The sequence below is a fragment of the Globicephala melas genome, chromosome 13 (assembly GCF_963455315.2).
Source record: "Globicephala melas chromosome 13, mGloMel1.2, whole genome shotgun sequence".
Classification (NCBI taxonomy): Eukaryota; Metazoa; Chordata; class Mammalia; order Artiodactyla; family Delphinidae; genus Globicephala; species Globicephala melas.
The window spans coordinates 68,587,890-68,612,341 of record NC_083326.1 but is presented as its reverse complement, the minus strand read 5'-3'; the positions used below and the strand labels follow the sequence as shown (position 1 = coordinate 68,612,341).

Genomic DNA, 24,452 nt, shown 5'->3' with positions numbered 1-24,452 from the left:
GATTGGAGTGATGCACTCTGGAATTGGAGGAAGAGGCCACAAGCCAAGGAATACACGCAGCCATTAGAAGCTGATTCTCCCCTAGAGCCAAGAAACCAGGCTTGTTGACATTGATCTTAGCCTGGTGAAATTGATTTCAGACTCCTGATCTCCAGAACTGTAAGAGAAAACATTTGTGTTATTTGAAGCCACTAAGTTCATGGCAATTTGTTACAGCAGCAACAGTGAATTAATAGAGATAACTACAAGAATGGGCCTGTCATCAACAGAATAAGGAAAGCTAGGAGAAGCAGTTAATTTAGGAAAAAGATATTTCACATTTGAACTCACAAACTTGGACTGATCAGCATGAAAATCAGAAGAAGCATCTACTAGGCATGTGAAAATGATCTCAGGCAGGAGGTCAGAGCTGGTGAATATAGATTTAGAAACAATGGACATTGAAGCAGTAGTTGAAGATTTGGTGGTAAAAATGATAAAGAGGGGCTTCCCTGGTGGCGCAGTGGTTGAGAGTCCGCCTGCCGATGCAGGGGACACGGGTTCGTGCCCCAGTCTGGGAAGATCCCACATGCCGCGGAACGGCTGGGCCCGTGAGCCATGGCCGCTGTGCCTGCGCATCCGGAGCCTGTGCTCCGCAACGGGAGAGGCCAATATAGTGAGAGGCCCACGTACCACCAAAAAAAAAAAAAAAAATGATAGAGAGATACAAAGAAAGAATGGGAAAGAATCAAGGAACAAAATACAAGAACTCCCACATTTAACAAGTGGCAATACAATGGAAAAGAGCCATTAAAAATAATGTAGGGAAACTGAATAATGACACAGAGGCTTTGCCTAAGAGGGAAGGCGGAATAAAAAAAGCAGGTGGCAGAAAAGCACATATGTTATGATCCAAGTTTTTAAAAAAGGAACAATCTGTACACACATGTGTATATTTACATATATGATTATACTACCATGTGTTTATGTGCATAGTAAAAAGGTCTGGAAAGAGTCTAACCAAGTTGTTAACAGTACTTAACTCTGAAAAGTGGGACATGGGAAGGTAGGCAAGGGGGTGGACCAGGGTGGAACTCCTTTTTCTACTTTATACACTTTCATACCATAAGAATTTTTTACCAAAGTAAGTACTGTTTTTGTAACTTTTAAAATTGTTCATTTTTAAAAAAGAAGGATAAGAAAAGCCAATGAAGATGGTACAGAAAGAGCAGCCAAGAAGAAAATCAGGACAGTGGTGCTTCACAGAAACTAGAGGAGGAGAGAATTTCAAGGAAAACTTAGTAAAGGCTGCCAAATGTTGCATACTGATTAAGGAAATTTAGAACTGTCAAGAGATCTCTCAACTGAGCCATCTGGAGATCACTGCTGATCTTTTTCAGGGGACAAAAGGTGCAAATCAAATTGCAATGGGTTAAACATGGATAGGAGAAGTTCTACTTCCAGTAATGGAGGAGTACCTCCTTTCAGAGCCACCCTCCTATAGATAACAACTATAAAGTCTGACAGGGGGCAGGGCAGGAGGGCTGGCATGGAGGGGGCAGGAGGCCAGCATGGAGGAAGCAGGGGGAGGAATTTATCTAAAAACACTGGAGTGCAACCAAAAGCAGTGAGAAACTGTAGGGAGGTTGGAGTTGACTCTTTGCAGAAGGGAAAGGCATTGGGTAAGTTTCCCATTTTTGAAATGCCAGATGACATTTTGCAGGGGCAGGGACCAGAGGGCAAAGCCCATTAGTGCCGTGTGGTGAGGCTAAAACTCAGGTAGAAACACACTGTCTTTCTGGCTTGAAGAACCAAAGGAAAAATCCCAGAGAGAGCCATAGAGGAGAGCCTTGGATTTGTAATTCTACACAGATCTCTGTTTAACTCAGGAAATATGCCATGTGCAAGGCCAAATCGAAGCAAGCTGAAAGACCTGAACAGAGATTTTAGCTGCTACCCAACACAGGGAAGACAGAATTTGGAGCTTGAATTAAGTCAAGTTAACTGGTAAAACAACTACAACAAAAATCAATACTATTAAGAGAAATATATCAGAATCCAGAGTCTCTATAAAGTATCACTGACAATGTTGGATATAATCCCTTTTCAAAGAGTACATTAAAATGTGACTAACAACTCAAAACAAAAGGCAATCAATGCACAACTCTGTGACTATACTACAAACCACTGAATTACACACCTTAAATGTATAAATAGTATACTATGTGAATTATATCTCAATCAAGCTGTTAAAAAAATAACAACATCAACAACAGGCAATCAATAGGGTCTAACTCTGAGATGACCCACATGGAATTAGCAGACAAGGTTTTATAAGCTTTTGTAATAACTAGGGCCGTTATGTGAAAGAAAATATACATGTAATGAATAAACACATAAATCTTAGCAGGAAAGCTGAAATGTTAATTAAAAGAACCAAATGGAAATTCTAGAGCTAAAAATATAATATATATCTAAATTTTAAAATGCACCAATGCAGTAAAGAATTAACCTTGCCCAGAGAGGTCCAGCCTTTGCCCCTGGCTCTGGGAAATAATTTCGAAGCCCTCAGAATGCCCAACCTAAGAGTCTTTGAGGGTGTTGACCATGCCAGAGAGTCGATGGTAACAGTATGATTTACAGTGGGGGCTCTCAGCTCAACCTCCAGAGGGGCAGGAAACTAAGGTCACTCATGCAGGTGGTCAACCATATCTCTGTGACCAAGATCCAATAAAAACTTTGGAAAAGAAAGCTCAAGGGAGTCTCTGTGCATACTGTCACATATTGCTGCTTGGAAGAGTTAGCACCATCCATGACACAACTGGAAGCTTTGTGCTTACAATTCTCCTGAACTCTAACCCATGTGCCTCTTCCCTTGGCTGATTTAAATCTGTATGCTTTCACTGTAATAAACCATAACCATGAGTATAACAATAACTTTCAGTGAATTCTGTGAGTCCTCCTAGTTACTGAACCTGAGGGTGACCCTTGCTTGCAGTTGATGTCAGAAGTGAGAGTAGTCTTGGGGAATCCCAAACTCTGCATCACCAGATAGGTTTATCAGAAGATTGGAGATGACAGAAGAGTTAGTGAACTTGAAGAAAGATTAACAGAAATTTTCAAATCTGAAGAATACAGAGAAAAAAAATTAAAAACATGAACAGAGCCTCAGCAATATATAGGACAAAATCAAAAGGCCCAAAGTAATGCAGAGAGATAAATAGAGAAGAGAGGGAGTGAACAAAAAGAAATATTTTAAAAATAATAGGTAAAAATTCCCTAAATTCAGGCAAAAATATATATGTGCTGATTCAAAAGCTCAAAGAACCATAGGAAGGAAAAAAATACAAAGAAAGCCACATTTAGGCATATCATAAACTGCTGAAAACCAAATTTAGAAGAAATCTTGTGAACTGTCAAGAAAAAATTAGCATACACCATACAGATTATTAATTCCACTGACTTCTTATCAGAAATAATGGGGGCCAAAAGACACTGGAAAGACTACTTTAACCCACTGAAAGATAAAAAAGAAAATCTACCAACCTAGAATTCTGTATCTAGCAAAAAATATCCTTCAAGAATGAGGTGAAATAAACACATTTTAAAGTAAACAAAATGAAGAGAATTCATCACTAGCAGACCTGCATTACAAGAAATGCTACATGAAGTTCTTTAGGCTGAAGGGAAATAATACCAGATGGAAACTCATATCTTCAAGAGTGAATGCAAGTACAAGAAATGATAAATAAGTGGATAAACAGAAAATATTATTTTTCCTCTCAATCATTTAAAATGATAATATAAAATAGAACAACTAACATTGTACTGTGGAGTTTAAAAAGAATATAGGTGTAGTAATAAATGTGAGAACTACAGCATAAAGTACAGGGAGTGGGGAGTAAGTGGACCTACAAGGTCATAATGTACTTATATTTTACAGGAAGTGGTACAATGGTAGCTCAAAGTAAACCATGAAAAGTTAAGGATATATGATGCCATCCTTAGAGCAACCATTAAAAAATTATGCAAAGACAGAGCTAAAAAGCAAATAGACAAGTTAAAATAAAGTCTATATGATTAAATTTACCCATAGACAGCAGGAAAGGAAGAACGGAGAACAAAATATAAATGGGACAAGCAGAAAACCAACAGTAAAATAACAGACCTAAATCTAACAAAACCAATAATTACATTAACTGTTAAATGATGAAATTCTCTAATTAAAAGGCCATAATTGTGAAAATCAATAAAGAAGCAAGACCTAGCTAGATGTTATCTGCAGTTAACAAACTAAAGACACCAAGAAATAGAAAGTAAAGACAGAAAAAAAATGGAAAACACAAAAAGTAAGCATAAGAAGGTAGGAGTGGATATATTTGTATCAGATCAAGTAGTTCAAGAAAAAAAGACATGACCAATGATAAAAAGGGACATTTCATAATGATAAAAGGGCCAATCTGTCAGAAAGACAAAAACGATCATAAATGAATATTTGCCCAAAGAGAAAGCTTCAAAGTACATGAAGCCATGTTTCACAGAATTAAATGGAAAAACAGACAAGTCCACACTAACAGTTGTAGATTTTAACAACCTCCTTCTTAGCAACTGACAAAACATATAGACAAAGAAATCAAAAAAGACAAAGATGATCTGAACACCACTATCAACTACCTAGACCTAAACAACATCTGTAGAGACACCTATTGCAATCCTACAAAGTATGTTCTCTGACTGCAATAGAAGTAAACTAGAATTTGATAACAATAAAGTTTCTAGGAAAATCCCAAATGTTTTAAATTAAACAGCACTTCTAAACAACACGGGGGTTAAAGGGAAATCACAAACAATTTTAGAAAATATTTTAAACCCAACGAAGGTAAAAACATAATACATCAAAAATGATTAGATGCAGCTAAAGCAGTGTTTAGAGGAAATTTTATATTTTTAATGCTTGTATTAGAAATTTAAAAAGTCTAAAATCAATGATCTAAGTTTCAACCTTGAGAGGCTAGAAAGAGGACCCAAAGAAAGCGGCAGGAAGAAAATGATAAAAATGAGACCAGAAAAATGAAATTAAAAAATAGATAAGCAATAGAAAAAACTTAACAAAAGCAAAAGCAAGAAAATTGATAAATCTCTAGCTAGAACGACCCAGAAAAGGGGGAGGGGGTTAGTACAGGTACAAAACACAAACTACCAATAACAGAAATGAAAAGAGGACATATCACTATATATCTTACAAGCATTAAAAGGAAAATAAGTAAGTATTATAAACAACTTTATGCCAATAAATTCAACAATTTAGATGAAATGAACAAAGTCTTTGGAAAATAAATACAACTAATCAAAATGACAGATTTCTGACACAAGATGATAGAGAAATATGAATTGTCCAATATGCACAGCCTTCTACACTCCAGGTTTCAAGCCCTCCAACCTATCCTATGTGCCACTGCTAGACTTGTCTTCCTTAAATATCTAGTCAATGTTCTCACTTTTACATTTCAAAACCTTCAGGAGTTCCTGTTCACTAACAATTACTTGCCTAGTTTTCATAATAGTCTTCTACCATCCTCTAGCACATTCCTGAAGGCTAATCATGCCACTATCCCTCAGATATGCCAACCTATTGCATCAAATTCTTCTTTCACATACTCCTTGCCATCAATGCCATCCCATTTCTGACCAAATCTCAGCTATTCTTCAAGGTCCACCTGGGCGTCATCTCCTCCAAGAAGCTTTCCAGACTATTCCCAGCCCTCAGGGCCTCCCTTCTGGGAATTTCATGGCTACACAACATCATTAACACCGTTGTCCTATGTATTAATCTTATTTTCCCAACTAAATTATAAGCTCTTTGAGGGCAAGGATTTTTTTTTCAAACTTCTCTACCATGTAAGGCAATTATTCCAGGATTCAGCACATAGTATGATTCAATAAATACTTGAAATCTGTTGAATGAATATATCATACCAAGAACTTATTTCTATGGTTTTTATCAGGCTCTCTAGATTCTCATTCTGATCTCAATACCATCTTCAGCATCACCTCTAGGGATCTGCCAGACTTTTTCAAACAACCATATTCACGAAACATATGGTTACAATAAGCGGAGGTGGAGGGGAGGGAGAAGTAGTGCTAAAATTATATAAAGAGAAATAGGGTTTTGTAGGTCACAAAAGAAAAGGGGACTGACTTTTACAGCGCATTGCCACTAATATCCGCTAAGCATACACTAATACGAATAAGGTCACCGTCTTCTTGTCCTCTCCCCACCCTGAGTCCCTGTGGACATAACAAACCATGGGCTCCAGGCACAAGGATGAGTTCCGCTTATACTTCTGAACACATCTGTTCCTTTCATTCATTATGTACCAACATCTGTTTGGGTACCAAGAAAAGATAACAATATCTTCTAAAAAGTAGCCAGTTACTAATACTTATCACCTCTTACCATTCCATATAAATTCCCCCAAATCTATAAATATCTTAACTGTAACCAAGTCCTATCAAACCACAGACTGCAAATCTATCTTATTTAAATTTTTCAAAAAATAATTTTACATTTACACTATAACTATCAACATCATTTGTGAATACACATACATTGAGGGGAAATAATACATTCCCTTTGGGGTTAAAGTCACCAAGTAAAGAACTCCCTCTAAACAAAAATCCTCTCAAATTCCCTTCCATTGATGACTTCCTAGCAAGCTTCCCTTTCATTTAAACCAAACATAGCTTTGTCTCTTCACTTCATCCCCCTTCTCTCTAATTAGATAAATCTGGTCGTTCTTCTCTCTAGACAGATTAAAAGGTTGGGGTGTTTTGTTTTTCCAGTATTTCAGAGTTCTAATCCTCAGAGCACTGTGATGACAGAAAAGATCCTGTGATTTAGAGCAGGCAGGCTCCAAGGACATATATCTGAAGGAAATATAAAACACACACAATGAGGAGATACTTTTGAATATAAACACACAGATTCCTGTAAAAGATAGTGGGTTACTCCAGCTATTTCTAGCCCTTGGCCCTGACCCTGGGTCCCGCAAGCAATCCTGTCCTTACCCAGATTGGAGGATGCTCGCCCCTCTGCAGCCCGGTCCTTGAGATCCTCAGCGATGCCCAGCTGCTGCTCATGGTACTGTTTAGCTCTCTCCAAATCCTGCATGCACCTGGCAGCATGGCCCAGGCCAGCATAGGCCCGCATCTCAATGGCCTTCTCCATCAACTCCTGAGCCAGCTCCAGCACGTAGTTGTGGTAAGACATGGCCTTGTCAAAGTTCCTCCTGTAGTGGTAGGCACTGCCCAGATTGCTGTAGGCGCGGGCCTCTTCTCGCTTGTTGCCCAGGTCCTTGGCTATCTTCAGATGCTGCTCATGGCACTGCACAGCATTCTCAAAATCACCCATGGCAATATACACAGCTCCCATGTTACCGAGTTCTCGGGCTTCAGAAAGCTCATCTTTGGATTGCTTGGCGAGAAGAACACACTGTTTGTGACTGGCCAGTGCATTGGGGTAGTCTCCAATGGCTGTGTACACGTGGCCCAGACTGCTCAGGGCTGATGAAGCTGCCTGGAGAGAAAGGATAAGGCAGAGAAAAGAAAGCACATCAGAAAATGGCTTTGGTTTGTTTCAGCTGGTAAAATGTTAGAGAGTTTGCCCATAACCATCCAAACCTATTTCTAATGGTGTTTCTATCACTGGTCTGCAGACCTATGCAGAACTGAAAAAGAGCACATCCAAACAGCAAGTTCCTAATAAAAGACAACGGCAATTTAATCAGTAACATTCAATACCGAATCTCACAGAAACAGGTTGTGTGCCATATAACGTTCATCTTAGTTTAAAGACTTGTCATTTCTAATATTGTGATATTATATCTCTGTTAATAGCTATTAACCTCTGCAGCATAAGAAAATGTTGAAGAAAATCAAAATTAATTATTACATGTAATATAGCATAGGAAATTCATAGGAGAAATCCATGCTAGGCTCTTTGCACTCAAAGAGTGCACTCAAATTGCATTTCTCAATTCTTGTCTTCTCCCAAAGCAAATGGATACATTAACGGCAAGGGAGATCTTTAGATTGATGATTGATAATTTTGTGACCCAGGACCAATGGAGGGTCCTGTTCTCTTATCTTTGTTAACTCAATGTGACTTCATCAGTGCTGGTTACTGTGGAAGGCTTAGATTAGATGAGCCGCAGAGGAAAATAACGGGAGTTACAACTACATCTCTGAATGTGGTAGTCCCCACGGGGCCTCACCACCCCTTTTTAGGCTCACATTGCTCTTCGAGCTTTGCTTTTCTTGCCTAGAGGCTCTCTCTTCTGACCCCAGCCTCTGTGCAGAAAGATGCTATCTTCCTAGTCCCCTCACACTGCTCGCCACTCAAATAGTTCTTGTCTAAAGAAAAGAACATGAGCCCTTTTTGTCTTAAAGGTTTTAATGAAAATGACTCTATATTGGCATAGTGAACCAAAGGGAAACAAAAATAACAAAGGAGATGTTACACGGGTTCTAGAATTTTACCAAGTGCAGATAGTCTTAGATTCTCGTCTTTAGTTTCTAACTCCTTTGCAGAGACATAAAAGGGAAGTTACACCGAGCTCTCCTGCGCTTCTTTTCATTCAACAACTTGCCTATCCTTCCCTTCCTTCACACAGTGCCTACAGCTAGAGTCACGTAGCCCCCTTTCTTCATGATGCTCCCTCTTCGTACCATGAATACGTGATCCTGGCAGAACAAAGGGTAAACTCTGTCACAAGTAGGCAAGTGATCTTCACCAGGGCCTCCAGGCTAGGGAATAACAACAAGGGAAGGCCATCCCACCTGGAGTAAGGGTATTTCTTTATCAGATGTGTTCTATATACACTTCAGAACACTTTTATTAATATTTCATAGTTGAGTGATTTGCTACCTTATTTCTTTGCCTGCGAAATAGCAGTTTTGATCAAAATGACTGAGACTGACCATCTTTACAATGCTTGCAAACTGTGTATCTGCAAAAGGTTCCATATAGTTTTAAGTTGCTTTTATCATTTCACAGATGTTCTAACAAAAAGCTTGGGGAAAATAGAGAGGAAATAAACACTTAGAAATGTACTTTTGGGGTTTGTCTTTTTTTTCTGAGTGGTGGAGAGCAGAAACAATTCCATGAAAATCACAATCCTGTAGCAATGTGATTCTGGCAGATGCAGCAATGATGTCACCCAAGAGCATGCCACTTGGATGTGTACTGGCCTCAGGTTCCTACTTCGGGAACCTCTTCAGGATCATAAGTTAAGACTTCTTGTTGGCACAGTGCACACAGGCCTTTCTACTGCTCACAACTCCCCTCCCCACACCCGACAATCTCCTTTCCTCCTTTGCTACAGGACGGGGGACTCAGTCTCTTTCCTTTCCTTCTGTAATTGGCCCTCCCCTCCTTACTCTCTGAGGTCCTTCTGTGCCCAAGCCAGGCTAGAGAGCAGGACACAGTCCACAAACCCTCCCACCTGCAAATCTTTGCTGCCCTCAAAGTAGAACACATGGCTCTTTCACTATGGAGCCAGTGTGACTTACAATCAGACACCCTTGGTTCAAAACTGCACTGATGTTTACTAGCCCTGGGACCTTCAGAAACTTAACTTCTCTGAGCCTTGGTTTTCCAGACAGAGGTTTCTAGGTCCCAGGAACTGAGTGTTTTCAAACTTAGCCATGAGCCTCTGTCAAATGTGTAAACCATAAATAATTCACTAGATAATTCCAAATAGTAGATCTGGTTGGAGGCAATGAGCCCTTGAACACTGTAGGGAATAGATTAATAAGGCCTGGGGCAGGCACAGCGCCCCAGGCATCACTGTTCTTAGAAACTTGTGGTATGTGGCAACTCCAAATGACAGCCCAGGGATCTTCTGCTTCTGGTTCTTCATTTCTGTAAATGCCAGGGAGACATAGGAGCTCATTTGCTGAAGCTCTCCCAAACATAAGGAAAGAGAGTATTGGGGCATTTCCCCTTTAGGGCTGTGAGGAAAGAGGGAAGGACTACTGCATTAGCTCTTCCCTGGCACCTTCCTGTTACAGGCAGCGCTATCAGGCTGGGACTCTTCACGCAGGTGTCCTGGAAACGGGCAACTCTAGAAAGGTCAATATAGTTTATGAAGCACATATCATAGCCTCTGAAATTAGAAAGGCAGCTTGATGTAGTATAAGAATGGAATAGAATTTAGAGTCAGAGGCCCTGGCTGTGTAACCCTGAGAAGTCATGTCACTTCTTCACCTGTACTTTCTTTATATGTAAACCATTCTGATAATGACAGCATATGTACTTTCCAAGGGTAGGATGGGATCATATGAAGCAGTGCAAGTGAGTGTCCTGAGTAAACTGTAAAGTTCTCTGTAAATGCATCACTAAGGTGTGGATGATGTTTTATGACTGCAGGCCGTCTGGGCTGAGCTCTGTTGCCAAGCAGAAGCTAGTAACGGCACCAAAAACATCAGTCATGACAACCAAACATCTATATTCCTATATCAGTTGCCACAGGACATGAAGTCCAGTGTTTTACAGCTGCTGGGCAAATAACGTGATCATATTTATCAGCTAAGTGAATTACAAATTAATCATTTGTCTTTGTTCCTGTTCCTGTGGAATAAGCTTAGATCTGAAACATGGTTTCAGGCTGTTAAGGAGAATCTGAAGACCCACTATCTACAGGGAAACACAGGCCCCACCTCAAGCAGATGCTGCACTTGCCACTAAGGTTCACACTGCCTTTGTATATTAATCTCTTTGAGATTTTTGTGCTAGAATAGCAGCAGCTGCTTCCCACAGTGGAAACATTTTGGAACATCTGTATTTGAATACCAAAATGCACACAAACAGTTATGCTAACAAACTCTCTGGTTGGAATAAGACAATACTTTTCTCTTTTTACAAGATATAAATTACTTATGTTCTTGCCAAAGCATGATTTCCAGCTGCAGACTTAGCACACAGGAGTCATTACCCCTTGCTCTGTGCCCCAAATATTTGCGGAAGAACTGCACCTGATGAGTCAGTTTCGTGGGACATGGAGCTAGAGAAGGAAATTTGCTCATATTTTTTCAAACCACCTTTAAGGACTTTCAGTTTGAGACATGAAATAGAGAAAGTTTAAACTACCCAAAAAACCACATTGATGATACTACCATTAAACATTATTTTGCAAAATTAAACGTGTTCCTCACAACTAGCATGTTTTTCCCTTTATTGTATGTATTTTATAAGAGTTATATTTTGTGGGATGACTAAATGCACATATAGAGAATATCTGATATACCTGCTGATTGACTAATTGCATGTAGTTTTAAGAAAAGGGGAAATGCACCCACAGCTAGTACCAGAAATACAGTTTTTCATCTTCACTGTCCAAATCCACATGCACCTTGTATTCCTTGCCAGTTCAGTGCCCACGAACCCAAGGTACTGGGTTAACCACCTGCAACCCAAGAGGCAGAGGGATATAGAAGAATAGGGGCAGACTCTGGAATCAGGCATGCATGGGTCCAAAGGACAAACTGTGTGATACTACACAAGTTCTGCAACATCTCTGAGCCTCAGTTTCCTCATCTGTAAATGGAAATATTAACATCTCACAGTGCTCTGATGAGTACTAAATAAGATAGAACTTGTAAAGAGCCCATTTCAAGGCTCACAGAAGATGCTCAAAAATTTTAGATTTTCATTTCTCTTCCTACCCTAACTTAGCTTTATTCATTTCAAAGATGTGGTAGAAGATGACCAGAAAATAGAACATGATGTTATATGTCACCACAACTAAAAACACGACACAAGAAGTGTGCCCCACTGATGGCAGGAAGGGTCATTATTTTCATACGCTAAAGCATATTACTCGTATTACTCTTCTGCAAGTGTAGACATAAGAAAATTCACCCTTTACTCCGGGGCATTTTGGAATCATTGGTATATCCAACACTTAGTGTTGGTAAAAGCACTTTAAGTGGTCAAAGCTTACACGGATATTGGAGTGTTCTGGGGTCTGTTGGTTGGTTCATTTGTTCATTCATTCATGTACTCAAGAAAATTCTCTAGACACAAACAGAGTCAACTAATTTTTGACAAAGGAACAAAGGTAATTCAGTGGAGAAAGGACAGGCTTTTCAAAAAATGGTGCTAGAACAACTGGACATCCACATGCAAAGAAAGTGAATCTAGACACAGACTTTACACTTTTCATACAAATTGACTCAAAATGGATCATAGACCTAAATGTAAAATGCAAAACTATAAAACTCCTAGAAGATAAGAGAAATTCTAGGGGACCTAGGGTTTGGAAATGAATTTTTAGATAAAACACCAAAGGCATGACCCATGAAAGAAAGAATTGCTACGTTGGACTTCATTAAAATTAAAAACTGTGCCCTGTAAGAGATACCATGAACAGAATGAAAAGACAAGCTACAGACTGGGAGCCGATATTTGCAAAATACCTATCTGACAAAGGACTTGTATCCAAAATATACAAAAACAAAAAACAAAAAAAATTAAAACTCAACAAGAAAACAACCCAACTTTAAAATGGACAAAAGACCTGAACAGATACCTCACCAAAGAAGATACAGTTTTCCCTCAGTATCTGCAAGGTATTGGTTCCAGGAACCCCCATGGATACCAAAATCTGCAAATGCTCAAGTCCCTTATGTAAAATGGCATGGTATTTGCATATAACCTATGCACATCATCCCATATTCTTTAAATCATCTCTAGATGACTTATAATGCCTAATGCAATGTAAATACAATGTAAGTAGTTGTTGGTATATGGCAAATTCAAATTTTGCTTTTTGGAACTTTCTGGAATTTTTTCAAATATTTTTGATATGTGGTTTGTTGAATCTGTGGATGCAGAACCCATAAATATGGGGGGCCGACTGTATATAGGTGGCAAAGAAGCATATGAAAAGATGCTCCACATGATATGTCATCAGGGAATTGCAAGTTAAAACAACAATGAGATACCACTACACATCTATCAGAATGGTGAAAATCTAAGACAACTGACAATATCAAATCCTGGTGAAGATGTGGAGCAATAGGAACTCTCATTCATTGCTAATGGGAATGCAAAATGGGACAGCCACTTTGGAAGATGGTTGGGTAGTTTCCTACAAACCTACTCAAACCATATGATCCAGCAATCATGCTCCTGCATTATTTACCTTAATGAAATGAACACTTACATCCACACAAAAACCTGCACGTGAATGTTTGTAACACCTTTATTCACAATTGTTAAAAACTGGAAGCAACCAAGATGTCTTTCAATAGGTGAATGGATAAATAAAATTTGATACATCCTTACAATAGAATATTATTCAGCACTAAAAGGAAATGATCTACCAAGGCTCAAAGAGATATGAAGGAAACCTTAAATGTATATTCTTTAATGAAAGAATCCAGTCTTAAGGGCTTCCCTGGTGGCGCAGTGGTTGAGAGTCCGCCTGCCGATGCAAGGGACACAGGTTCGTGCCCCGGTCTGGGAAGATCCCACGTGCCACGGAGCGGCTGGGCCCGTGAGCCATGGCCGCTGAGCCTGTGCATCCAGAGCCTGTGCTCCGCAATGGAAGAGACCACAAAAAAAAAAAAAAAAAAAAGACTACACACTGTATGATCTCAACTACATGACACTCTGGAAAAGGCAAAACTATAGAGAAAGCAAAAAGATCAGTGGTTTCAGCAGGCGAAAAGGATGGATCACAGGGGATTTTTAGGGCAGTGAAACTATTCTGCATGACACTATAATCATGGATATAGGGCATCATACATTTGTCAAAACCCATAGGCTGTACAACACGAACAGTAAACCCTAGTGTAAACTATGAACTTTAGTTAACAATATTATATCAATATTGGTTTCTCAATTGTAACAAATGTACCACACTGATACAAGATGTTACTAAGAGGGGAAACTGAATGGGGAAGAGAAAGGGAACGTGGGAACTCTGTACTAGCTGCTCAATTTTCTGTAAATCTAAAACTGCTCTAAAAATGAAGTCTGTTAGTTAAAAATTAATAAATAAATTGGAGTTTTCCTCATTGCGGGAGTGGGTAATTCTAGGAAATGGAAACAGCACAAGCAAAGGCATGAAGTATGACAGAGTGTGTAATGATTAGAGACCAAGAAGCTGGTTAGACCTGGGAATGGGGATAGTGGTTGGAGGGGAGTCTGGAAAGGTGGGTTTGGATGAATTCTGTCTGTCCATCAATTTGTAAAATCTAATGCATTTTCCATGTATGTTGTTTCATTTAATCATTAATAACAATCCTTTTAATTGTGTGTTATTATTAAAGCCATTTGTGAGATAACGTTAGACTCAAAGAGATAAAATGACACGCCTAAGAATACACAATTGATAGCACTGATAGCAAAGCCAGGGTTCAGGTCCACAGACATCAGATTCTAGCTCTCGTGCTCATTTAACTACATACAGTTTATCCTCTATTGAAGAATTTACAATCCACCCAGGGAGCAATAACAGCCACAGGTTTAAGCAGGGGACTGACAAGATCTGATTTATACTTTCATGTATATCCATGAAGTAGCTGAAAAGGAGGGAGATTGGTAGTAACGACAACAACAAAATGCTTAACTAAAATAACAACTAATTAGAATACAGTAAGATCAATGTTAAGCACTAATGATATTAGGGTAGGCTTTAGGGATATTCACAAATATGCTGGCATCTCTGTTTCGAAGCAGGTAAGACTGCACATCACTGACTGCATGAAGTCAGGTGTGAGTGGCTACGTGACCTTCTTTGGCCAATAAATGTGATCACATCCATGTAAAGCTTTAAGAACCAGTGCATACTTCACCACATGTTCTCTTCTCTTTGCTACACACTGCTCCATCAAAATTGAAATTTAAGTGACAATCAGCAATGTGGGCCCTGGCTGACCTGTAATGAATACACAGCGGGCACAAGAAATAAGCCACTAAGATTTGGGAATTTACTATTATTGCAGCATAACCTGGCCTAGCCTGACCAGTACAATACTGAGCATAAATTAATAATTTTCATGTTCCAGTCACTATAGTTATAGTTAACACTATCTAGTGGTTCAATTATTTGAATTACCATAGGTTTCCGGGTGATGAAATTTTAGTCATTTTTATAGAAAAACTAAATTTGAGGAGAGTTAGGTACTAAAACCAGAAACTTAGCTAATCTTTAAAAATCTGTATTAACCCAGATACAAGGGTCTACCTGGTAGTAATTTACCCACATTGCAGATCTATTTAGCGGGAATCAATAGCCACCCAAACACAAACCTGTAGAAACAGAAGACTGAATCATGTTCTGTGCGGTCTATACACTTCCTACAGTCTTAAATAACATTCATTCCCTATCTAATGAGTGTACTATAGCCTGAAAAATCTACCCTTAGTCAGCAACTGAGTTGATAAAGTAATTCTGTATAAAAAGTTAAATGACAGCCATGAATGTCTAGAGTTGCTTACTCAATAGCCACACAAAAACAACTGTACAAAAATAATCAAAAAATGTATAATCTATAATGTTGAGGATGTTGTCCATGATTCCACCTGATGTCATCTTTATAAGGACCAGTGGAAAAATTTCTTTCAGATTTCAATGCAGCTGCTATGGTTTTATCTTAAGAAAAATGTGAATCATATAAGCGGTCATGTTTACCTTTTTGTTTGAGTCACCAGGAAGCTTATGATTTAATACAGAGCCTCCTTTTAACAGCCAGATAGAATCCCATAATATGTTCAAACTCTACCCTGGCTTCAGCATATGATATGATCCTAATCCTCTCATTACTCTGATTTCTTCTCTTTGCTGTTTTGTTTCCTGCTCCCACAAATCCTTCTTGGATTACAATAGAGAAAAAACAAATCAGCAAAACAAAAACAAAAAACAGTTAAATGTTAAGGCTCTTGGTAGGGAGAAAGCTCCTGAAATGGGATCTCTAAGAATTGTGAACTCACAGCCACAGCCTGAAGAAGAGATTTAAATACCACACAAACAGGGAAATTTTTAATTACATGGCCTTTAGTAGTCTTCAATCATTTCATGCTGTACATGCTCAATAACTGCTGTTGGGTTTATGATAATCAGTCCAACCAGTTTGTCCCAATTCCTAAACTTAGCGTTGGAGGAATATTCTGCAGTTGTTACTAAAAAGTAAGACAGTGATTTGTGTACATCTGAATTCTTTCTACCATATTACTGTACCATAGTTGGAATAGTTGGTATGAATCTATTACTATGAGCTTAGAGAGAAGTTAGTGACAGTTATAGCTTCTCCATAGGTAACATGTCAGCTTTTCCTAATACTGTGGGGCCAGAGGAGCTTTCACAATAATTATTTTTATCAGAACTATATTAGGGTTGGAAGAATAATACAATGTCAGAAAGATCTATTACCTAGACCTAAGAGTTGCTATCACAGGTGATAAATTACTTATAATGCCCAGCATTAATATAGCAAAGTTTTCAAACCAAGTATTTGTAAATGTCCTTTGCAGATGCAAATTAACAGATTAATAAGGAAACAAGCTTTCTTGTTTGAGAAGCTGGGATGACAGATTAGCTATTAAGAGCAATTTATAGGTCATAAGATATGAAAGTTGGCAAGAAACACTACCTCTGCTGGCTCTATAAATAGTAAAACTGCATTTAGTTTCCCAAAGGTATCCTGTTAGACATTTTAATTATACCATAAAAACTGCCAGAATTTATAATGAATTCATTTTTTTTAACTTGATGCTCCATGTAAACTTGATTCAATACAACAGGCATCTGTGCTATGTGCTGTAACTGCCAAGTTGCAGCCAATGCAAGAGTGTGTGCTACTTCCTCATGAAGGACTGCAAATGATGAGGTTGATGCTGAACGACAGAGGAAAGAAGATGTTCCTCCCTAACATCTCTTCCAGGTTACTTAAGGATTCTCCTCCCTCCTTTACAACTTAACACCTTCCACTGCAGCCATATGCTATCCCTTTAGAGAGATTTTTATAAAGAATTCCATTCTACATAGCTCTTTGGCCACAAGATGATGACCAAGTAATAATCTTAGAGTCTTGGTAGTCCTATTAGGGAGCTGAGTGTGATTGGGGATAAATTCTCTCACTCACTTGAAATAATCAATTAAGATGATTTTTGGAAAGTTATTTCCCACTCTCAGTTTCACCTACATCTTCAGTTTTATTTGGGGGAGTGACAGGCAGATAACTTAGTTTCAAATTAGTTTTTTACGACATAACTCACTCAAGTTTCTTATGTAATAATTTGACCTGGGTTAAGAGACATTCTACCATAGTGCTGTTTTAGTCCAGTCAAAACTATTCCATTCCACACTTGCCAGCCAACCTGAATTTTAGTAGACTATAAAACATCATTTTGTAGGGAGTTGGAATGTAGTCAATCACCCTTTGAAGATCGAATCATAAAATCTGGCTTTGGCTGAGCAGGATATAATGGAGAAATGTGGAGAGAAAGAAAGATGGAAAACACATATGTGTTCAAGTACAAATACAAGAGGCAGAAGAGACATTTCTTGGAAGAAAGAAAACCCAAGAAAAGGACAGCTTATTTGCTAGGACAAGCAGATAACAATTTAAACAAGAAATCTTTTAATTGGATGGAAAGGAGTCCTCAAGGATCCTGGAAAGATGTTAGCAAATTAAGAAACAACTGAGAACTTCTGCTACCATCCATGAAGGAATATCATTATGGCCCTCCCACTTTAAAGAACAGGCCCTAATGCAGGCTGAGGGCTTCTGAAATTCACGGCTTCTAACTGTTCAGGAATAAATGGTCCACAATCTCAGCTCTCTGTACTTTCCCTCAGCCTGGCAGATTCAACTTCTATCCCTGTTGGATGATTCCAAACTCAGATTTCAGAATAAGAGACAGAGGATTTTAGAGCTGGAAGAGGCCTTATAGATCACCTAATTTCATTGGTTTTCAAACTTTGTTTAAATCAAATTAAAAATACAGGGCTTCCCTGGTGGCGCAGTGGTTAAGAATCCACCTGCCAATGCAGGGGACACGGGTTCGAGCCCTGGTCCAGGAAGATCCCACATGCCGAGGAGCAACTAAGCCCGTGCGCCATAACTACTGAAGCCCACGCGCCTAGAGCCCATGCTCTGCCACAAGAGAAGCCACCCAATGAGAAGCCCGCGCACCGCAACGAAGAGCAGCCTCCACTCAAGGCAACTAGAGAAAAGCCTGCGGGCAGCAACAAAGACCCAACACAGCCAAAAATTTTAAAAATTAATTTATTTTTAAAAATATATTAAAAATACATGTGATTTACGTGATTAAAAGTGTTGTTGTTTAGGTTACTTAGACTAGGATGCACTTTTCTCCCCAGCACCCTTGGGAGAATCTATGGCACCCTGCAGGTTTGAAAACCACTTACCAATGTTACTTCCCAATGTCTTTAGATATAGAAACTAAGACCAAGAGATGTCAAGTACCTTGGCAGCAGGTCAACCTGCTAATGACCAGCAAAGGCAGGACTAGAGCCCAAATCTTCAGGCCCCCAGCTGTTACCCTCCTCACTGTGCTTTGCCTGCATTCCATCACACCATCTCACAGTCACCTCAAACTCAAGCCCTCACTGCCTTTCCTAAGTCTGCCTTGTGATTTCCATGATTAATGAAAGAAGTGAACGTTATCACTATTTCTTCCAACAACTAGTTAAAAGCTCAGTGTTAGCACTGACTTTTTCCTTCCTTTTGGCCCTCATATTCAGCAGCCACCCAAGACCAGCTTTATTAGACTTGTGAAATTATAATTTTACTAGTTTTTCTTTAATAATCTTCACTTTAATGCCAATTATTTATATAAGAGAACCACTTAGAATTAATTTCTGACAGTGTTATTTTAAATAATAAATATTATCTTTAAAGTTATGTGACGATGTTAACAGATGAGGTTTGTAATATATTTTAAATACATACTGCTCTTCCCTCTAAAATCCAAGCCAGCTATTTAGTGACAAATTCAGTGGCAAACTTTAATAACTTCAGTAAAACTTTAGTAACTTTTCTAACAGCTACTGATTCTGTCTCCTGAATAATAATGAACTTAGTAATTCCAGGGTAACACAGCGACTAGAACTGTCTAGGTTTAAATTCTGTCTCTGCTGGACATCTTCCTGACTCTTTGTCCTTGTTTCCTTATCTATAAAGTAGAGGTAATGATATCTATCTCTTGGGATGGTTTTAAGCATATACTTAAAGAGCTTAGAATTGTGCCTGGCACATTACAAGTATTTAATTACTGCTAGCTGTTATTATAGATGCTAAATACCAATAAAATTGAGTAAATTAATTTTAAAGTCATATATTTACATTAATTTAACCTGTTTTGCACATTTATTTAAAATTTAAATGTACTAAATTAGTGCCTGCCTTCCTCTCTCTCATTATATTAATTTAAAAACCTGAAAATGTCATTTCCCTTGTGTGACATTTGTCACTGTTCCTTTGGCACAGAAATTATTTGGGCATGCAAGCACATAAACATTCCTTTTTGGGAATCCCCAAAGAAAGAAGACATCACACCAAGATCTAAAAAAGGAACACAATAAGTTCACTGAAGAAAAACTAAAATTTTAATTAAGATCCTAAATTACATTTTAAAATATTAGCTTATTATAAAAATATCCAAACTGATAGGTTTGGATTAAATACAGGTTACACTGATAGATAAAATTTTTAATTACAACTGTGACCAAATTCTTCATCCTATTAGTTATTAAATTTGTTTTTCAGTGGTATGCTTGTTTGGATAAAAGTGAATATCAGAAAATGTACTAAAGTGTTAAAGGAACTATGTTCTAAAGCAAAAAGACATGATTCATATATTTTCTATTTAAAGCAATAAGAAAAGATGCAGGATATGGGTGAAGGGAAGAGGAACACAGCATGCAATAGGTCAGACTGGGCCTTCTTGAAGCCAGGAGTTGTCTTATTCATCTCTGAAACTTCAGAGTCTATCATAATGCCTGGCACATAGCAGACACACAGCAAACACTTGAAGAACAAACCAAACTGATAGTCATGGGACTTTCAGTCTGCACAAGGATATAAAAGAAGAAAACTCCATCCTCCAAGGTAAGAATGCCAGAATGAATGTGTGGTACCAATACCTTAACCTCTAGTTCTATTTAAGCAAAATTCTGATGCACTAAAACTTTCCTACAGCTCTAAGAATAGGAGGTCCATAGACACAGGTGTTTCTCAGCTGCCACTTTGGTGTCTGTATACCTAGAACTCACAGTCCTTCATCTCTGTCCTTGTTCTTCTACCTGCTGCTGCTCATCTAATCAGTCACATTCATGCTAAGTCTTATGAAATCTTCTCCCTTTTACCTTTAAATTGTTCACATGAGACATGAAATGATTAAACAGGAGCAACTATTATTTTTATTATAATACTATTTTTCCTAAGAATGATTATAATGGTACCCCCAATTGGAGTCTAGGAATTTAATCTGGAAGCCATTGAAATATTTCTTAGAAAAAATATATCACAATAATAAGTATGATTATTATTCATTGAGAGCCAGCCATCCCACATTTCATCAAATCAAAGTTGCCATCAATTTAAGAAGCACTTTACAATATGTACCACAAATAAAGGGACCAAAACGTTACAATTAAACAATGAGAGAACGCTTTCCTATTGATTGTAAAATCATCCTAGAGATTATCATACTAAGCGAAGTAAGTCAGAAAGAGAAAGAAAAATACCACATGATATCACTTATATATGGAATCTAAAATACAACACAAATGAACATATCTACAGAACAGAAACAGACTCACAGATAGAGAACAGACTTGTGGTTGCCAAGGAGAGTGGGGAAGGGAAGGATTGGGAGTTTGGGATTAGCAGATGCAAACTATTATATATAGGATGAATAAACAACAAGGTCCTACTGTAGAGCACAGGGAACTATATTCAATATCCTATGATAAACCATAATGGAAAAGAATACGAAAAAGAATATGTATACGTATAACTGAGTCACTTTGCTATACAGCAGAAATTAACAACGTAAATCAACCATACCACAATAAAATTTAAGAAAAATTTTTTTAAATCATCCTGATTTCAGAGATACTAAAACACGAAAAAATGTGTATTTCAGAGTCAATAAATTATGATATATCAGGTGCCTTATTTACATCATCCCAAATCCCCACAAGACCTCTCAGAGGTAGGAATTTTTACCTTTATTTTGCAGATGAGGAAACAGACCACATTAAGCAATTGCTCCAAAGTCAAGGTAACTAATAAAATGACAAGGTTGGGTTTTAAACGTAGGCCTACCTGACTGCAAATCTGAATATTTCCATCATACGGCACCTCCTCCTCCAGAAATCTCAGACAATAAATGAGGAAAACAGCAAGAGCACTTGTTCTGAAAGGGACTAGTTATTATTGCTGTTCACAATTAGGTGCTTAGAACAGCTTAGCAGGCAGGTGTTTCTAATTTGCAATATTTAATAAAAATGGCTATTGTCAAATTCTATCACAACTGGATACAGACTCAGAATTTTTCCAGAACCAAAGGAAAAAATAACCTGCAACAATTACCCTACATTGTTGTTTTCTGAGTAAAATAATGTTTTACTCTCTACCTCCTAGATATAAAAACTACCTCTGGATGGCTTCAAGTTTGCCAACCAACCTTTGAGTCTCAAAAGAGATGTATTTTATTTGATTAATATTATCCTCAGGATTATATATAAATGCTGAGATACGAAATGAAAAGTTTAGGAATGTGCCAAGTCTAGGACTGGTTAATGTGTCTGGCATGCCTGAAAAATCCCAGAAAGCTGCTCCCAAATGTCTGCAATTACAGGCATTCGAAAGATGTGTTATGATTCAGGTTTAAGTTTATTCCATTTAGGGACAGAGATGGTTTTCAACAGTGATATTGGGCTATGAGTTCAGGCAGGACCGTTTAAATGTGCCTTAGTAATAATGTATGTGTGCTGGGAGAAAGAAAGAACAGGAAAAAATAATTAGCCCAACTTTTCGAATGGCAGGGTCTATTTCCAGAAGGTTCCATTCAAAGTATTATGGTATTAAATAGAAACCGCCGTAAGTTGTATAGTTTTATGGAAACCTCAGAAGCCTCTTTCTGAAAAAATCTGGGATTAGAATGGATTGGTTTACCTTGCTCATAGTAAATGGTGAAAGGGGAGGTGATGATTCGGTCACCGTTAAAGAGAAAAAGCAGTGGGAAGGAGAAGATGAAGTGGTGAGTGATGACACTTCTGTCGATGCCCCCTTCCAGATGGGGGTGGAATACAGCCTTTTCCTGCTCTGGCTTCTGCCCAAGAAAGTAGCAGCACATTTTCCCCAAAATAAAGCACATGTTGTATCATATTTTATTGCACGTAAAGCTTATTTTACCTAATTTTTATAGTTCAGAAGAAGAGGAAATGAAGGAGAAAACAGGAGGATAAATAAAGTTTTGCTTTCCAGGTTCTAAGGTTACTCTACTGGTAGTCACTTCATTCTGTGCTTACTTATGTGCCTGGAATCTAAGAAAACTAGATAGAAATGTGGAATAGAGGGAGTCGTTAAGTGAGAGTAAGGGTTAAGATTAACCTCTTGTGCATAGAAGGGATGCAAATAAAGATTGGAAAGAAGTGGGAAAATGCCAGTACTAAAACATTAATCTACCAGAAATAGTTTTTCATAAATGTGAAAGTGCGACAACTTGAATTTAATTTAAAAGAAACACAAAGCCTTGATTTGCATTCAATGAGTTGTCAAAAAGACAGAACTTGGATTTTTTTAACCTAATTTTTAGTGTAACAAAATTAAACTTGCTGAACCGGTGATAAAAGGCAAAGGCCACTATCCACAACCACTCTAGGCTCCAGTCAGGGATTTACCCATCTTTTACAGCAGCATCCAGATGTGCCCAAGTGAGTTACATTTCCCCCGGGATGCTTCCTCTAACATCTTCTAACAAGATAAATAGTGGTCTTCACACTTCTCATGGGTGCTATCAGAGGCAAAAAACAGAATAGTGCTTTAAACATGTGTTGGGTACTTGAGAGCAATGTGGTGATTAAGTCAGCTGGGGGCATCAAGGATGTGCTTCAGGGGGTTGGTAATAAGAGTCTGGGAGATATATTCATCATTAGATACTTAATAAAATCCTCCATATAACAATGCCTGCTAGGAATTCTAAGTAACTTGAGCATACTGTGAATACCAGCTGCATTCAAAGGAGACTGGCCTCATCCAACGGCAGAATCTAGAATGGCATTGTAGGCACTTTGCTTCCAGAGACATCAAAAAAATGAATGTTTTGAAAAATTAACAAAGAAGAGTTAAAATTTATTTATTCACTCATTCATTCAACAAACATTTGAGAGTCTACTATGTCCTAGGCCCTGGAAAGATAAAGACAAATGAGACAAGGCATCTGCTGCAAAGTCACTCCCAGTCTGGGAAACAGACTGGAAAAAGTAGATGCAATAGACCTCTGGGTGACTAGGACACATAGAAATCCCCAAGTTTCTCAGCTTCTGTCAGAAATCTCAGTAAAACAAGAGTGAAAGAATAAAAAACCCTGCAAACCCATAAAAACAAAAAAATTGAGAAAGATGCCAGCAGAAGACAGATATCCACCAAATTCTGGAGGATGGAAAGCAGATGGATGAGTGGTAACTGATTTAGTAGGACAGGGAAAACGGAAACTAAACTGCCTACAAGGAGGAGCGCCAAGTCCAGCTGCAGAAGGCTGGAAAGAAGCAGGAGTTGCGCACAGAGGCTTCTGAAGTTCAGGGGAAGGGATGCAGGGTTGAAACAGAGGATGGGATATAAATTTATATAAGAAGCAATGAGAGCCTAAATCTGCTCTCCCAATCTGGCAAAAGATGGAAGCCTACTTTCTGCAGATGTTTAGAGATGAAGATAGAAGTGAAACGCTATACTAAAAAAACGGGGAGATCAGTAAAAATCTGCATTCTGAATGGAGAGATTCTCCTCACCCAGCACCCCTCTCCACATTACAAGTCCCTTTGCTCTGCTCAGTTTCTGCTAAGCTGGCAGCTACATGTATATCTTCTGGCAGCGGACTAGAAGTTTCTGGGGAAATTGGTCCAAAGAAAAGATGTGCACATACTAACATGAGGGGATTCCCCAAATTAAAAAAAAAAATTCTCTGTCTTTTCAACTTGCATTGAAGACCCACCCAACCATACGGAGGCTCTCATCAGTTCTTAGTGCCTCACTCCTAATGTGCGCAGCTGGCCAAAGATTACCAGACACTTGAGGAAATCTCTGACGTGAAAGACAACAACCAAAACAAAGAAACAAATTAAGAGTGAAGAGATACAATTAGAGGATGAAAAAAAAAAACCTTTCAAAATAATATCTTCAGGGACATAACACACTGCAGCCATGAACACAAA

The 24,452-nt window shown here is 38.4% G+C and overlaps 1 protein-coding gene across 3 annotated transcripts in view; it reads right to left on the bottom strand.

The window, feature by feature from the left end:
* TTC28 (tetratricopeptide repeat domain 28) overlaps nt 1–24,452 on the bottom strand; it is a 599,721-nt gene that overhangs the window by 158,781 nt on the left and 416,488 nt on the right. For all 3 annotated transcript variants that reach the window (XM_030860704.2, XM_030860705.2, XM_030860706.2), the window contains one exon: nt 7,048–7,555. In XM_030860704.2, coding sequence (XP_030716564.1) covers nt 7,048–7,555 — 508 coding nt within the window. The remainder of the gene's footprint in view (nt 1–7,047; nt 7,556–24,452) is intronic.